General features: G+C 43.2%; 1 protein-coding gene across 14 annotated transcripts in view; it reads left to right on the forward strand.

Moving 5' to 3' along the window:
- plekha5 (pleckstrin homology domain containing, family A member 5) overlaps window positions 1–18270 on the forward strand; it is a 145135-nt gene that overhangs the window by 118438 nt on the left and 8427 nt on the right. For 6 of the 14 annotated variants that reach the window (XR_004210997.1, XR_004210998.1, XM_031831864.1 and 3 more), the window contains 8 exons: window positions 10443–10618; window positions 10943–11280; window positions 11498–11581; window positions 12518–12637; window positions 13208–13261; window positions 14707–14787; window positions 16630–16689; window positions 16915–16995. Coding sequence is in view for 12 of the 14 variants with exons in the window: in XM_031831864.1 (XP_031687724.1) it covers window positions 10443–10618; window positions 10943–11280; window positions 11498–11581; window positions 12518–12637; window positions 13208–13261; window positions 14707–14787; window positions 16630–16689; window positions 16915–16995 (994 nt within the window). In the remaining 2 variants the exon portion in view is untranslated. Of the gene's footprint in view, window positions 1–4733; window positions 4964–10442; window positions 10619–10942; window positions 11281–11497; window positions 11582–12517; window positions 12638–13207; window positions 13262–14706; window positions 14788–16629; window positions 16690–16914; window positions 16996–18270 lie in introns of those variants that run through there. The other 8 variants (XM_031831870.1, XM_031831872.1, XM_031831873.1 and 5 more) reach the window with 5 other exon arrangements.

The following is an 18270-nucleotide window of genomic DNA, read 5'->3' on the forward strand; positions in this document are numbered from 1 at the left end:
ATCCATTAAACTGCATTTGTTTATGGCAATTAAGCCTCTGAAAAGAGGAAGGACTCGGAGGAACTGATGCTAAACAGCACAAACAATGGACTGGTTAAATTGAGCCCCCTGTTCGTTTTAATGTCCCCTGTCCCTTTTAGCATGCTGTTGTAATGCCAAATGGACTCTTACCATGCAGTTGTAGTAAGCTTATATACTGTCAGACACTTCTGTCTCATCCTCAAGGGGATATGCTCTTATTTATCGTATACAGGCTAGTTTCTGGACACGATTTTGAGACTTCATAAAGGCCGTTGGTGTCTTTGTGTCTGATACTTAGCCTCGTTAATAAGCTCAGAGTCACTCCAGTGGCATGTATAGTGACTTGTTAGCTAGAAAGTACTGTACCTTCGGCGAATCAGTGACTCATATTAACACTAGTAGCCAATCACTTCTTCTTGGAATGAGGTCATGCCCTATCCATGCCCCTCCTCTCCTGATAAAGACCTGACAAAAATACCTAATCTTTTGTGACAACAGTGGTGAACCACATGTAACTGTGACGGTCATTGATCTACAAGTCATTTTGCACGCCAAACAATCCCCAGGGAAAATCGGTAGCCTAGTCAAACTGCACACTGTGCCCAGCTTCGCCAGGTAGGAGGCCTGTTCTTGATCTTGCACATCTGTGCGCCACCTTCAGCTTGCAAATGCTAAATTGGCTTGCGTGATCTTTATTAGTTGAGTGACAACCTATGTAATTTCCTAGTTTATTTATTCGCTGTTTAAAATGTTGTAAAAGTAAACCGGAAACACAACTCTCATCTGGCTGTACCTGCATAACGGGGCTTACAATATATTGTATATTCACTATCGGCAATAGTTTTAAACAATCAGTGTATATGGTCATTTTTAGATAAACAGGGTAAATCACTTTTGTGAGGCACACTTCATGGCTGTACAGAGAGAAGAAAATAAAATCACTAAGAACAGATTGTAGTGAAATCCCAAATTGTGCTATATATTCATTGGCTATATCATAGCTAATTTGTAAGCGATAAATATTGATGCATTACTAGCTCAAACAAATCTGCTAAAATGACAAGTTAATTAGAGGGTGATGGTGATTTCAATCCGATAGTGGTAGTGGAGTGGTACATGCGTAGTCTCCGTTATGGTTTAGCTCAGGGGCCAACATAGTACAAACGCGCACACTGTCTTGTATAATTCATCTTGTGGGGACACACAATTCAGTTCCATTCCACTAACCCTAACCTTAACCCAAAAACCCTAACCATATCTCTTAACCTTAACCCTAAACCCCGTAGAAATTTGACCTTGTGGGGACTAACAAAATGTAACAAAATGTCCCCAGTTGGTCAAATTGTTTGTTTATTTGCTATTCTTGTGGGTACTTTAAGTTAGTGTGTGGCCGTGAAACATGTCCACACGTGCACACACACACACACACGTGTCAGCTCAGACAGATCCAGCTCAGAGAGTTCCAGCTCATGAGCTCCATCAACAGCAGATTTGAATTTAGACTGGAAAGGAATGCGTCTTGGCAACAAATGTTAGTGCAGCAAACCATATCGAATCACATCGATTCATTCTCTGATCAAAACTAATAGTTTCAAACTAAACGCATCACTTCTGTATTGTATCGGAGTACATGTATCTACCAGTGCTTTCGGAAAGCATTCAGACCCCTTGACATTTTCCACATTTTGTTACGTTACAGCCTTATTCTAAAATTGATTAAATGTTTTTTTATTTCCCTCCTCAATCTACACACAATAACCCATAATGTCAAAGCAAAAAGTTTTTTTTTGCAAAAGTATTAAAATAAAAACTGACATGTCACATTTACATAAGTATTCAGACCATTTACTCAGTACTTTTTGACGCACCTTTGGCAGCAATTATTGCATCGAGTCTTCTTGGGTATGACGCTACAAGCTTTGCACACCTGTATTTGGGAACATTGCTGCACAGCTATTTTCAGGTCTCGCCAGAGATGTTCGATCGGGTTTATGTCCGGACTCTGGCTGGGCCACTCAAGGACATTTAGACTTGTCCCGAAGCCACTCCTGTGTTGTCTTGGCTGCATGCTTATGGTTGTTGTCCTGTTGGAAGGTGAACCTTCGCCCCAATCTGCCGCCATTCATCTTTCCCTCTATCCTGACTAGTCTCCCAGTCCCTGCCGCTGAAATACATTGCAACATCATGATGCTGCCACCACCGTGCCTCACCGTAGGGATGGTGCCAGGTTTTCTCCAGACGTGATGCTTGGCATTCAAGCCAAAGAGTTCAGTCTTGGTTTCATCACACCAGAGAATCTTGTTTCTGTTCCTAGGCCTTCATTGAATATAAGAATTTGTTCTTAACTGACTTGCCTAGTTAAATAAAGGTCAAATAAAAATAAATATAAAATGATGATGACCACTGTGTCCTTAATTGCTGCAGACAATTTTTGGTACCTTTCCCCAGATCTGTGCCTCGACACAATCTTGTCTCGGCGCTTTAGGGACAATTTATTTAGGGACAATTTCTTTTTCAGCTGTGGGACCTTCTATAGACTGGTATGTGCCTTTCCAAATCATGTCCAATCAATTGAATTTACTACCAGTGGACTCCAATCAATTTGTAGAAACATCTCAAGGATGATCAATGGAAACAGAATGCACCTGAGCTCAATTTTCAGTCTCATAGCAAATTGTCTGAATAGTTATGTAAATAAGGTAATTCTATTTAAAATGTTTAATTAATTTCATACAATTTCTAAATAAGTGCTTTTGCTTTTTCATTATGGAATATTCTGTGTAGATTGCTGAGGATTTGTATTTATTTCATCCATTTTCGAATAAGGCTGTAACGTAACAAAATGTGGAAAAAATCTATGGGTCTGAATACTTTCCGAAGGCACTGTAGGTATCGAATTTCCTTGAAAGGGAAAGATGCACATCCCTATTGATTGGTCAACTCCCCCAGCCCTCTTGCAAGCATTAACATAATTTGTATCCTTTTGGGTTGCTGCAGTTAAGTGTTTTGGCACTGAGAGGGCAGTAAAGAGAACTCAGTCAGTCACCAAAGATATGGGATAAAAGGCAGGAATTCAGTTGGTGAGGGATTAATATTGCACCATTCCTGTTAGACAGTAGAATTATGAAAATAAATAGTTAAAATGTAAAAAGGCTATAAAGCAAGAATTCTTACATTTGCTCAACCAGGTGGTTGATATGTCAGTAAAAAGTCGTAACATTTTTTTATTCAAAATACTTGGTGAAAAATGTATTGAATTGTTGACAACTCATTATATTAGGAAACATACATTGGCGTTAAACCACGGTTCATGACCCATGGGGACAATATTCGGACTTATGGTCGCCTATAAAATAATGCCTATAATAGTAACTGAAAATTGCACTTTTCTGTTTTATCTCAAAATGTAGTCTGAATATGTGGAAAACATGGTGGAAGAACCTGGATCATTTGAAATTTAAGAAGGGACATTGCACACTATAAACCACATGAAAATGCATGCATATTCATGTTTGGACATAAGAAATTAATTTCCCAAATAAACCTCAAGTTGTAAACAAAAAACTATTGGGAGTTATATGAATTTAAGGTGATAATTGTTTCAATATGTTTTTCAAGAAGAGAGTTAAAGCGATTTAAGATTAGCAATAATGACTGTGTAAAATAAATAATTCAAATACTTGTACAAATACAAATAGATTGTCTCTCACCGTACGTGTCGAAGACGAGTGTTTCTGGGTTACTTGAACTATCCACCAAGAGAACCTGTAATAAAGCTGAATCTTGTCTTCAGTGACATTCTGAGTCAGCTGACTCATCTGTACATTAGTTCAGGTATGAGGCCAATGCAGTTGATTATTGGCAGTAACATCACATCTAAACAGAACCTGAGTCTCCAACTCAAAGGCCAGACAGTGTCATTTGAAGACTGTGACAGACCTTTCTTTCAGTCTGTAACCCATCTTGATGCTGAATAATTCCTTTGTGGATCTGAATTCATGGGAAAGTACTTCAGGTCTGTGGAGACATTTGTGTACAGGTCAAAGCTTTCAGCTAAAAGTGTGGACTTAACATCAATGAATTGGATGATTCACCTGAGGAAACTGACTCTAGTACAGGTGGATCTTTTAATACAGGGTTCTGCTGACATCATTTTTCACAACCTGACCAAACTGGAGGTTCTGAAACATTCAAACTGCAGGATTGACTCTTTGGGGGGTAGTTTAACCAAAGCCTTTGAATCCTTGAAAACATTATGTTTGCGTATCGAGAACATTTATCACGTTCTATCTACAGCTTTACTGAACGGCTCTCTAACCTAAAGTATTTGATACTTGACACATTACAGATTTTTGCAGTTGTGACAATGCTTGGCTCATTGCATGGGCAAAGGGGTACAGGCCGGTTGAAGTGATCATGCTTAATCATAAAGTTAAGTATAATTTAGAGGACTTGAAATGCTTGTCGGACAATGGACTAGACACACCTGACTGTGTCAAGTACACAAAAGCCAACTGCACAACAGAGGTGGGCTTTGTGCTCTTTGCTGTGACTGGCCTGGGAGTCCTGTTCTAAATGCTGGTGGTCTTGGTCCATAACCTGGCCAGTCCTTACCTCCTCCCCCTCTACCACATCACCCTTGGCTGGCTGTTGGAGGCGATGCGATCAAACACCAAGGGGGGCTTCCACTACGATGCGTTTGTCTCCTACAGCGGGAAGGATGCACACTTGGTGGTGGAGGAGCTGCTACCCAACCTGGAGCAGAGGGGTCCGCCTTTCCTGCACCTCTGTCTGCACAGCAGGGACTTCAAGCTGGAGAAGGACATTGTGGAGAACATCACAGACAGCCTCTACCGGAGCCGCCACACCCTCTGCCTGGTCAGTCGCCACTATCTGCACTGTAACTGATGTTCCCTGGAGATGAAGCTGGTCACCTTCGGACTGCAGGTGGAACAAGGGGTCTTCCTGGAGAAGACCCCCCCCCCCCCCCCCCCCCCGCCGGCTGGCTGTCTCCCCGCCACAGGCTGTCTCGCCTGGTCAAGACTAGGACCTATCTGGACTGGCCCCAGGACCCCCATCAGCACCAGCAATTCTGGGACAGACTGTGGGCTAAACTGAAACCTCCGACTGAAGCCTGAGGTCTGAGTTTTATGTAGGACCTTCTGTTAATAAGGCTGAGACAAATAATGTTGGCAGATTTGAGATATTGCATTTGCAGTTAAAAGTCCTCCATACAAGGGCCTCCTGAGTGGCGCTGGGGTCTAAGGCACTGCATCGATCCCAGGCTGTGTCACAGCTGACCATGACCCATGATGCGGCGCACAATTGGCCCAGCATCATCCGGGTTAGGAGAGGGTTTGGCCGGCGGGGATTTCCTTGTCCCATCGCGCTCTAGCGACTCCTTGTGGCACGCAGGACACCTGCAAGCTGACAGCGGTCGCCAGCTGGACGGTGTTTCCTCTGACACATTGGTGCGGCTGGCTTCCGGGTTAAGCAAGCAGTGTGTCAAGAAGCAGTGCAGCTTGGCAGGGTCGTGTTTCGGAGGATGCATTGCTCTCGACCTTCTCTCCCGAGTCGCAGTGATGGGACAAGACTGTAACTACCAATTGGGCAGAAAAGGGGTTAAAAGTACAAAGTCCTCTGTACAAAACATCTACTGTTATTTGAGGTTTGTTAGACAATTCTGATTTAAGTCTCTTTTAATGCTCTGTCTGGAGTGTAATATTTCTGCTTCAACTGAAATACTTAGAAATAAGCCCATTTTATTTTTTTACTTACTTTTTTACTCCAATTTTGATCAGATCCCTTTTAATTTTTGTTCAACACCTTATCACTAACACATGTCTTTGTATCTTTGTTGCTTAGACGAACTGAAAAAGGCTGCATCCTTGGTTTTGTACTATTTTTGTTGTATATCAGGGTAAAACCAATGTGACCATCTGACCATCTGCTGTATAATGCTTTGAATGACCATACATGAATGACCATGAACCAGTTTATTTTAATTTCAACCGAGATCAGAGGTTTGTACATACATTTAGTTGTAGTTTTTTTTTGCTTGAGTGTTGCCTGTATTTTGTTTATTACGTATGTAATTTAACAATTTGTTAACTTATGGGTGTGGAGAGGTGTCCCCCTTTCTGCCCAAATAAGTCATTTCTGCTCAATATTTGTGAGTTGGAGGGAACCGAATTTTATTGTATCATTTGATTATTGTACATGCTCTTGATAAAGGCATCCAGACGAAACGTGGGAAACTGGCTTTTGTTTCTGTTTAAAGGTCCAATGCTGCTGTTTTTATCTCAATATTAAATTATTTCTGGTCAACATTGAAGTACCTTAGTGTGATTGTTTTCAATTAAAATGGTCAAAAAGAGACAAAAAATAGCATTTTGGCAAATAGCAACTTTTCAAGAAAGAATTGCTGATGTCACCAGGCAGGCAAAATTCCAGCCCACCAAAACAGGCTGAGATTTCAGGCAATTTTCTCAAACGGCTCTTACACTAAAAGGGCATTATCATAATTTTCACAAATTCACAGTATTGTTCCAACTTCATTGTGTGTAAATGTATATTAAACAGAGTTTTAAAGATATTCTAGAACGCCTCCATATTCCAGATTCTTATATCTGGCACATGCAGCACAGAACTGTCCTCTCATCAGACCAGTTTTCAGCAGCTTGCCTAAACCAGCAGTGCACTAACTATGGTAGGCTATAGAGTAGGCCTGACATGGCTGTTTAGCCTCCATTATTATGGTGTCTGATGGAGAGTACAGCCTTATCAGTACAAGCCACAGAGCAGCATCATCCCTCAAGCTAAAGGTCAGGTCTTCCCCGGGAGTAACCTTGCCTAAGACCTGAAGAATTATGTTAGCACCTTGAGGCTTGAGCTCTGTGGGCTAACACAAGAAAGAGACCCGCATTACATTGTCACAGGAAAAGCTGTTAATGTCGGCGCTGCCTGGGTGGGTGGTTAGGGTTTCAGAAGGGGAGGGGGTGGCAGACGAATCTCAGGACTTCTGCTGTGTTTTCCGCAACACAATTTACCTCTGTCATACTGTGCGTTCCTATAGAGTCGACCAGATACCTGTCAGTGAGTACAGTATGATATCGACCTAGAGTGGAGTCTGTCGGCTAGCCAAGCGTGCATCCTCCCAGTGTAATATGGTAATTATCAAGGCAGCAGTTTGGAATATATTGGGATGAATCTTGTCCTGGAGGCAGCACTGCAGGGTGGTTACGTAATCAGATTACTTTTATGAGTAACAGAGTAGAGTAACCTGTTACTTTTTCAAATTGGGTACTATATTAGTTATTTTGTTAAACAATGCGTGCATTACTTTCAGAATCGTATCTCTACGGAGTATGTGTTTCCATGATCCGTTCTCGACTTGTTTCCTCATTTAGTTATCGTGCGAGTGGAGAGAAGCTGTTTGGAGAAATGTCATGACAGCTGCTGTCTATAGAAATGTATAGAGGGTGCACCTCTGGTCTTTGCCATTAATCGCTTCTGTGATAAATAAGCCCATAGAGGGCTTGCCCGTCTAGTGGCAAGTGTGCCCTCTATGCATCTCGATGGGTCCGTGTTCACTCTATAACGAGAACTGGCGGCTCGAGAGAGATTTTGAATGAAAAGATAGGAAATCTGTACCGGTGTTTGGCTTACAGAATACTGTATATGGCTAATTAAGCAGCCCATATATACGCAGCACTTGTAGGCTAGCACAGGAAAGCAGCGCCACAGATGAAAGGAGAAACTAGTGAGTAGCCTGACTTTGGTAGAGCGTGCGCGGCTCGCCTTGCTCCCTCCCTCCAACAGTCAAACAAACAGTCAGATTTCTTCATGAAGGTAATGCAAATGAACATAAATCGTAACAACGCGTTACTTTGCACACAAAGTAATATTGTGAAGTCATGTTTTGCTTCAATGTAATGATTAATATGTACTTTTTCAAGTAACTAATCCCAACACTGGTGGTAACTAGCGGGAAATATATTACTTTTTCAAGTAACCTTTTCAGGAACAGGAACTCAATTATTTATCTATCGTGGAAACCCAGTTCTAAACCCCAAAAATAAACGCCCCCCCCCCCCCCTTGAGACGTCTGCCCTGATTACCGATGCCTGAGTGAGCGTTAGTCAGAACGTCAGTCGCTAGGCCTAGCCACTTTACCTGAAACCCCGGAGGTTGTTTCTATGCAGCCTATCAGGCATAGCCACAGTCATAAAATCAGATTTTAAACCTAAACTTAACCACACTGCTAACTTTATGCCTAACCTTGAACTAAAACCAAATTTTGGTTTTCAATACTTTTTTTTTTTTACTACATAGCCTATTTTGACTTTGAGCTGGCCCATTTTAACGCAAACTTCTCAACTCGGCCTCCAGGAGAAGATTCATCCCAATAAACATCAACCTGCATAAAGGCATATGCTACAGGGCTCTGGAGAAGACTACAGTAGCAGATAAGGGTGACATGCTTCAAGTGAAATCCCAAGTTCAAGAACATTAGGAAATGGCAGCACTCCAAAATGGACAGAAATACTTTGTGGCAGGAGGACACATTGCTGTTCTCCTCCTTTTCAACATGGTGTGTTTGCGTGCAACATTATTGCTGTGATCTTTATTGCTATGATCATTTCCAAGAACGTCCTCTATTTACAGATGCCAGATAAGCTTTCCTGTAAATGTATATTTATACAAAAATGTTGAAATGTAGTTGAAAATGTAAGTGTGTTCTGTATGTAGAACTGGCTTTGTATAATCAGCGATGGATTGAAAATAAGAAATCTGAACTCTCCTACTTGCCTATACTATTGCAAAAAAAAAATATCTTTGTCATACATGATCTCGAAAGATAGTCTGAACATTGGTGAAACATGGTGGAAAAACCTGGATCATTAGAAATGTGAGTACTATTTTAAGGACATTACGCTATACAGCACAGCACCTAAAAATGCATCGGACACAAAATGACCATGATTTAATCAAATTTGACATCTGTCCTTATTAACACACAAAAGTATCTTCTGTATAAAAGCAATTCAAACAGATCTAAATTAGTGTATGTAATATTCTTGTGAGGAGTAAAAAGGCTATGCAAATTACTATTCAAATATGACATTGCTAGTATGACCTTCGACTTCTCAACCGCCTGGTAGAGCTCTAACGTTCCAAATTAACATCCAGTTGTAAAAAAACAACTACATGTTATTTGAGTTGTTTGAACTTGGAATTTTAAGGTGACAGTTAAAGGGTTAAGACTGGTTTGTATTACCTACAGCCCATATACTGTGAAAGGGATCTGGAGCCAAGTGCCTTATACAGGAGGTAGTAGGTACTGTACAGTACCTTATACAGGAGGTAGTAGGTACTGTATAGTACCTTATACAGGAGGTAGTAGGTACTGTATAGTACCTTATACAGGAGGTAGTAGGTACTGTGTAGTACCTTATACAGGAGGTAGTAGGTACTGTGTAGTACCTTATACAGGAGGTAGTAGGTACTGTGTAGTACCTTATACAGGAGGTAGTAGGTACTGTATAGTACCTTATACAGGAGGTAGTAGGTACGGTGTAGTACCTTATACAGGAGGTAGTAGGTATTGTACAGCACCTTTTACAGGAGGTAGTAGGTACTGTACAGCACCTTTTACAGGAGGTAGTAGGTACTGTACAGCACCTTTTACAGGAGGTAGTAGGTACTGTACAGCACCTTTTACAGGAGGTAGTAGGTACTGTACAGCACCTTTTTACAGGAGGTGGTAGGTACTGTACAGCACTTTTTTACAGAAGGTGGTAGGTACTGTATAGCACCTTTTTACAGGAGGTGGTAGGTACTGTACAGCACCTTTTACAGGCGGTAGTAGGTACTGTACAGTACCTTTTACAGGAGGTAGTAGGTACTGTACAGTACTGTTAAGACTAACAGAGAGAGGCAGTAAGTGTGCTGTACTTAACCCACTATGTACCTATTATTGCTCTTTAAGGGTTAGGCCCAGGTTGTTCTCTAGAACTATATTTAAGCAATAAGGCATGGGGGGGTGTGGTGTATTGCCAATATACCATGGCTAAAGTCTGTTCTTATGCACAACGCAGCGCGGAGTGCCTGGACACAACCCTTAGCTGTGGTATATTGGCCATATACCACAAACCCCTGAGGTGTCTTATTGCCATTATAAACTGGTTACCGATGTAATTAGAGCAGTAAAAATAAATGTTTTGTCATACCCGTGGTATACAGTCTGATGTCCCACGGCTGTCAGCCAATCAGCATTCAGGGCTCGAACCACCCACTTTATAAAATGCTATATGTGTGGATTGATTGATTGATCAAAGTATTTGTAAATCATGCTATTGAAAATCATGTTTTATTCTCTGATTCATTGAATTGATTTCCCCCCCCCCCCTGTCCTCCAGCATCACCTCCTACCAGACCTTACCCCGCAACATGCCCAGCCACCGTGCCCAGATCGTTCCCCGCTACCCTGAGGGCTACCGTACCCTCCCCAGGAACATGCTGTCCCGACCTGAGAGCATCTGCAGCGTGGCCGGCTCCGTCTACGACCGCGCCCTGGCTCCCACGTCCAACTCAGGTGATGGGTCTTAAACTTTACTGTTGTACTTAGCTTGTGCCCCAAATGGCACCCCATTCCCTATGTGGTGCACTACTTTTGACCAGGGACAATAGGGGATAATTTGCCGGTTGGGACGCAGTTGAAGACTTTGCTGTTATACTTGTCTTTCTTGCATTCACTCTTCTTTTCTTTCTGGCACTGATTTTGCAGATAGCCACTATCTTGAGGTTGTATGGTTTTACTTGTAGTGACTGTGATATATTGTGTTTGTTTTAACCTAGTTAAAGTCTGTGTGGATAAGAGCCTCTGCAAAATGACTGAAATGTAAAACTGTAAATGCAGACAAGAGGCGCTCCATGAGGGACGACACCATGTGGCAGCTGTATGAGTGGCAGCAGAGGCAGGCCTTCTCCAGGCAGGGCCCACCACCACCAGGCCACTACGGGACCCTGCCCAGCCCCAAGACCATGGGGAACATCTCTGTGCACCAGGGGGTGGCCCACTCCATCCCCACATCCCCCTCCCATGGATCCCTGGCCCTCTACCATACCTTCTCCCCTCCGGGCCAGCACCGCAGAGACAACCCACCAGGATCAACCAGGTCCGAGGTGTCCTCACCCGTCTTCAGAGGGGACCAGACTATGACTATAGACCGCAGGCACAGGACTCACCTCACCAAGGTAACGGACAGGGAATGGACCACAATCATCTAAGCCAGTCTTACACATCAAAATAATCACCAGGGGTTTCAAGCACAGAGAAATGACTGGAAATGCTCTGCATTGAGCGGTAGTTATTTTGTTTATTTGAAAGCATTCATTTTACTTGTCTGCTAGTTCAAATCAGTACATGTAACAGAGCATCCTGCCCTCTTCCTGTCCTGTCTCTCTCTCTCAGTATAACTACCCACCTGACCGCCGGTCCATGCCAGCAGGCATCCCAGTGCAGACCATTACCCCACAGTCACTACAGGGCAAGACGGTGAGTCACCTAACAAACACTGACCTTCTTCCCCTCGTCTCTGCGTTCTTCTTCTCCTGTCCTCTCCTCTGTACTGTCCTATTTTCTCTCAACAACAATGCATTGTGAATGATATATGCTACTGGTATGATTTCAGTGTGTTTTTGTGACGGGGGTAGAAACATGTTTATGAGGCACACAATGTTTGACACGCAAGCTATCATGTATTACTGTCGCTCTGTCATGCTACAATGGATAGCCTGTATGTGTACTGTATTTCTGTCAGAGTATGTGCCTCGTTACATTCTCTGCTGTCTTTTATTGCAAGCATTTGATATTTCTGTCAGTAGCAGACACAATGTGATTTAAAATAATGGCATTGTCTTGGTGATGATACGGAAAGAGAGAGACAGTGGCACCAATCAAATTGGCTTCTAGCCGTGTCATCTCAAATTGAGTAGACTAGAATCAGCCGGAGAGATTGATATTCTCCACTGTTCATTTTGTAACTCTCTGAATATTATTGTGATTGCGTAACTTCAGTGGAATGCAATATTGTCAAGTGATTTGAAATGATCGCTTTTACTGAATATATTCTCTCTCATTTTCACATCCATTTGATGGAGAGTTAGTCCGTTTGGAGTCAGGGAACAGAGGGAGTTTATTTCTCCCCGATCATCTGAAGGTGTGGGTCCTATAGCCCAGCTCCAGCACAGGCCGAGACTCCAAACCAGTGTTTCCAAAGGCCTCTTGGGTTGTGCCTGAAGACTTGTCAGAGTTCTGGTTAGAATCATAGCTTTTGTAATCCCTGCCCTAACCTGTCACTGCTCTTCCTGTCACTAATTTCCAAACGGGAAATCAAGAGAGGTTTGGTTCATGTATTTTGTTTTCATTGCTCTGCCGCTGGATGAATTGACTGTCTCGTTATCTCCTCTGTGTCTATGCTGCGTTGTGCAGCCAGAGGAGCTGACCCTGCTGTTAATAAAGCTGCGTCGGCAGCAGGCTGAGCTCAACAGCATCCGGGAGCACACTGTGGCTCAGCTAATGATCCTTAGCATGGAGGGGCCCAACGCCAAGGTTAGCACCAGGGAGGGCGCACATGCACAGCATGCCATTGGTCATCTCCCAGGGTGTTGTTGATGTGCCATCTCCATGCAGCTCAAGGCTCTATGAGCAGGCCATGCATTCCAGTGAATGCATCTTCATTCCTACCTGTGTGGTTCAGTGGTGTATGGTTGAGTTTTGGTTTAGTTTTGTACTCATTTCAACCCTTTGGTGTGCTGCATTCGTCTGGCCTTGATTTCATCTTTTGAACTGTTGACATGCAGAGGACAGCGTGGTATCATGTGATTGTCAGCTGTGGTTTCCCATACTTTTTTTTTTAACGAGGAAAGAGTTGGTAAGTAGTTTGATTTGATGTGTGGTGAACAAATCCTCTTGCAACTTCGACTTTTGCATGGTTTTGATTTAGTTCAGTAAATGGCTGTGGTACTTTATGCTTCCGATTAATGCCAAAGCCACGGGAGCAACTTCCTCTTTCATCTCAATCTTTCACTATCAGCTTGTACCAGGTCTACTTCTATTTCCTACCGTTTCCCTTACTCCACCTTCTCTCTTCCCTCTTTCTCCACTGCCTTCTGATGTTAGAGTGAGGTCCTGTCTCATCACCTTCAGAGGAACCTCATGTATCTGGACAGCCAGGTGAGGAGTACTGCTTTATCTCTGGTCTTTCTCTCTCTCTCTCTCTCTCTCTCTCTCTCTCTCTCTCTCTCTCTCTCTCTCTCTTTCTCTCTCTCTGCGTGTGTCTCTGTCTCTGTGTCTGTGTGTGTCTCTCAGGGTTAGGCACTCCTCAGGGTTGGCCATACACCCAGCTGCTTTCACTCTGCCCAGGGTTATCAGTGACTCAAATGCCAGGGCTCCTTTTTTTTTGTCTTTTCTATACTTTCTCTCTCCTTTTCACTCTTTTCTCTCCCCGGCCCTCCCGAAGCATATACCGTTCATTGCCGAATAGGAGCTGCGCAAACCTGCATTCCCACGGGAGGACATATTGTCTAGCTCAGTACAAGAAAAGTAAAAAGTACTTTTAAACTTTTAAAACGACTTTACTTGGCAATGCTGCCCAAAGCTAATAAGCTTACTCATATGTGTTTTTGCTGTATAGTTTGTACAATCCCTGGAGAACATTCTTTATTAAAAAAAATATATGAATTCACGCTTGAGAAAGCACGAGAGCAAACTTACACTTTTGAGGATGAAGGGAACCTTAAGGCATGTTGTGTTTTCGCATTGCGTTTTTAACTTGATGTGTACCTGTAGTAAGTCAGTCATGTCATTGTCATAAGGTAATTAAGGCTGCATAGAAACAACCTCCGGGGTTTCAGGTAAAGTGGCTAGGCCTAGCGACTGACGTTCTGACTAACGCTCACTCAGGCATCGGTAATCAGGGCAGACGTCTCAAGGGGGGGGGGGGGGGGGTTATTTTTGGGGTTTAGAACTGGGTTTCCACGATAGATAAATAATTGAGTTCCTGTTCCTGAAAAGGTCATGTGCAGCAGGAGAAACCACTCTACCATGTAGGACCTCACTTAGCGACTTCACTGAGTCAGATTGTGACCCCTCTAACCAATTGTGAAATGATTTCATCTGCCATATCAAAGGCTTTCACCTCTAATGGCAGACAATTTCACAGCGGTTATGAATGATCTCACCACCACGCTCATTCCCCTGGTCCACAGGCTCCAATGCATACAATTGTTTTGCTATTTTGCTGGTAGATATTGGTTGGGGTTGATATAAACGATGACAGTAAGAAAAGAAGGGACGTTGCGCCTCTCCTCCGTCTGCTGAGAGGGACTGGCAATATTGTCTTTGGACCAAACTGTGGCCTCCTTGTATCTACTGTAAATGTACTAGGACTTCTCCCAGGAGGTCTGAGTCTTTATGGTACAGGTGGTAGCTATAATCCCAGGGTTGTTGGCTCAAGCCCCTGGTCTCCCTCAATCACTAGTACCTTATGACAACAATGTGTTCTTTATTTCTATGGATCCTTTCTAGGCTGTGCTGCTGTGTTCACTAACTAACACCTATATTGTGCTGTTGTGTATTGTCGCTCCCTTCCACCCTACCTAACTTCGAACTCCCACTAGACGAAGGACAATGAGCCGTTAATCTTCATGATTCACACTATGATTGAGAACTCTGCTCCAAGGCCTCAACTGTACCAGCAAGTAAGGTCTTATTGGCAAACCAATGACTCTTCTCCCGCACTCCTCTCCTCCCTTCATCATCGATCCCTCCTGTTTTTGTTCACATTGGATGCAGTCAGTCAGTCAGTCGTCGGTTCCCCCTCTTCCTGGTGTCATGATCCCAACATTGTTTGCTACTTACCCTTCACGTGTTGATTTGACTACAGCACATCCTCTTCATCCATTTTTTGCTTTTTTCCGTCAGTCCGAGGTTGGACTGATGTTAGCATGGCTTATGGTGGATGCTACATAGCCATGCCCATCCTACCTCATTGTAACTTGATGGTATTGTTGCTGTTGGTTATTACGGTGGATGCTACTTCACAGCCATACCCCGTCTTCCTGCAATACCAATGCTGTTGATGATGGATCTTATGTTGGCTAGGCGCTGTACGCTCACAGTCAAATCAGCACCTCTCTTCTCTGTGCTTTTGTAATATTATGTTCAGTTTGTCCACGTGGGTATGATAAGAGCTCATTGCAGAACATTTTGTTTATGTATTCAATAGAATGACGTCCTTGTTCGGGTGGTAGGCCCGATAGTGTGACAGTGATTGAAAGAGTGCGGGGGTATTTTATTTGTAGCTGGGGAAATTGTCCTGGAGGGAGTACTGTGTGGGGTCCATAGTCTGGCTTTTCCACTGTGCTAAATTATCACTTTATTGCAGGCTTCTAATGGTATGATTTCAGCCCTGCACTCTTGAACCTCCCCGTCTTTAGCCATGCTGGGTTTGAAAATCACCTGCCTGCTCCTTAACTGAAGTAGTGAGGAGTGTGAGGATGGCTGGTTTCCCCAGCTGTGTGTGTGTGCGCGCGTTAATGTGTGTGCCTCCGTGAGGGCCAGATTTAGCCCAGGTCTTTTAGAGGTTTTCATTAGTCAAGCTACAGCCATGACAGAGTCTACCGGGGGACAGTAATGAAGAGCGCACCAAGGGGACGGTAATTAGTGTGGCACAGGGCAGAGCTGCCAGCACAGAGGACTATACATCCAGCCTAGCCAACCACTACAGCAGCCCTCTAGCCTCTCTTAAGGTGTGTGTGTGTGTGTGTGTGTGTGTGAGAGAACATCCTCCTCTCGTCTCTGGTGACGACCTGATGCCAGCTTCCTGTCCTCTCCATAGCTTCTTCACACCCCTGGAGCCTCCATCAGTAGGACTGTTATCAGTGATGCTACTGAGGTGGAAAACACAGTCTGATTTCCCAGCAGAGGGGGCTGACACTCCTTATTATGAAATGGAAATTTGGGCTGAGAAGTTGTATCCGAACTGTTGGAAAGTCACAAGTTATGAGAAGAGAAGGTCATTGAAATTGCATGCATGCATTCACCCTCTCGCTCTCTCTCTCTCTGGGCTTCATTGACCCTGTGGACAACTCCTTGTAAGGACGCAGATATTTACCATGAAAACCACATCACAATGAAGAACCAGGCCATGGGTGCATCTCAATACTCTAGCATTCTCTCCTCGTGTCTTCTCCTTTATCTGCACTGATCGGAAGATACTGTAAGCAATATGGTGGATACCTACTAGAAATGGGTTTTCACCAGTCCAGTTCTTTAACAAGGAGAGAAGTAGACTATTGAGAAGCACCCCATGTCATGGGTCTGTATTACAGGTTGTTTTGCTATCCCCTGTCTGTGGCTGTCTTCCCACAGGCAGCCCAATTCTGATATATCTTCAACTAATTGGTATTTTGACCAATCACATCAGATCTTTCCAAAACAGAGCAGATCTGACTGGTCCAAAGACCATTTTAGTGAAAAGATCACAATTGGGCTGCCTGTGTAAACACAGCATGTGTCTCTAAGGCTGTCTGGTGTTTCAGATCAGCCCCGAGGACTACAAAGACAACTCCTACAGCCACCAGAGGCCAGAGGACATAGACGTAAGACCAAGTCCTTTTATTATTGTCTTGTCTAGGTAGAGGGGAAACTATTCCTTTCCCTTTGCACATATCCTCTAGTCTAGACACACAGCAGTTGGCTTCCTAGACATAGATTGAAAGATTCAATTAAGTTAATAGAATACCACACAGCTCAGCTCTCTGGAAAATGCCGAATTCTTACCAACTACTGTGTGTGTGTGTTAACAACCACTGTGTGTGTTTCAGACTAAGCTGAGCAGACTATGTGAGCAGGACCAAGTGGTGAGAACACAGGAGGAGAAACTACAGCAACTACACAGAGAGAAGGTAACTACTGTACTCACTCTTTCAACTGACAACTTGCTTCACACACACAACCACACACAAAACACACACACACACACTGGGCTGTCTGAGGCTGGAGTAGACCTTTATTACAGAGAGGGAGGGAGGGAGGTGGCTTACACACAATACCCCCATAATATCAAAGTGGAATAACGATTTTCAGGAGTACAAGTCACATAATGAGTTGCATGGGCTCAATAATAATAGTGTGCAATAATAGTATTTAACATGTTATTTTTTTGGACTACCTCATCTCTGTACCACACACACACAATTAACGGTAAGGTCCCTCAGTCGAGCAGTGAATTTCAAACACAGATTCAACCACAAAGACCAGGGAGTGTTTCCAATGACTCGCAAAGAAGGACACCTATTGGTAGATATAAATAAAAATAAAAAATCAGACGTTGGATAACCCTTTGAACATGGTGAAGTTATTATTTACATTTTGGATGGTGTATCAGTACACCTATTCACTACAAAGATACAGGCGTCCTTCCTAACTCAGTTGCCGAAGAGGAAGGAAATGGCTTGGGGATTTCACCATGAGGAAAATCGTGACTTTAAAACAGTAATATAGTTTAATGGCTGTGATGGGAGAAAACTGAGGATGGTTGAACAACATTGCAGTTAGTCCACAATACTAACCTAATTGACAGACTGAAAAGAAGGGAGCCTGTACAGAATAAAATATTCCAAAATGTGCATCTGTTTACAAGTCATACTGCAAAAAATGTGGCAAAGCAATTCATATTATGTTCTAATACAAAGTGTTTTGTTTGGCGAAAATCTAATGCATCACATTACTGAGTACCCCTCTCCATATTTCCAAGCATAGTGGTGGCTGCATCATGTTATGGGTATGCTTGTAATCATTAAGGACTGGGGAGTTTTTCCAGGATAAAAAAGAAACTGAATGGAGCTAGGAAAAGGAAAATCCTAGAGGAAAACCTAGTACAGTCTGATTTCCACAAGACACTGGGAGATAGATTCACCTTTCAGAAGGACAATAACCTAATACACAAGGCCAAATCTACACTGGAGTTGCTTACCAAGAAGACTGTGATTGTTCCTGAGTGGCCGAGTTCTAGTTTTGACTTTAATCTGCTTGAAAATCTATTGCAAGACCTGAAAATGGTTGTCTAGCAATGATCAACAACCAATTTGACAGAGCTTGAAGAATTTTGAGGAGCGACCCAGAAAGACTCACTGCTGTAATCGCTGCCAAAGGTGCTTGACTCGGGTGTGAATACTTAT

This window comes from Oncorhynchus kisutch, linkage group LG9 (genome assembly GCF_002021735.2).
Source record: "Oncorhynchus kisutch isolate 150728-3 linkage group LG9, Okis_V2, whole genome shotgun sequence".
NCBI classification, from domain to species: Eukaryota; Metazoa; Chordata; class Actinopteri; order Salmoniformes; family Salmonidae; genus Oncorhynchus; species Oncorhynchus kisutch.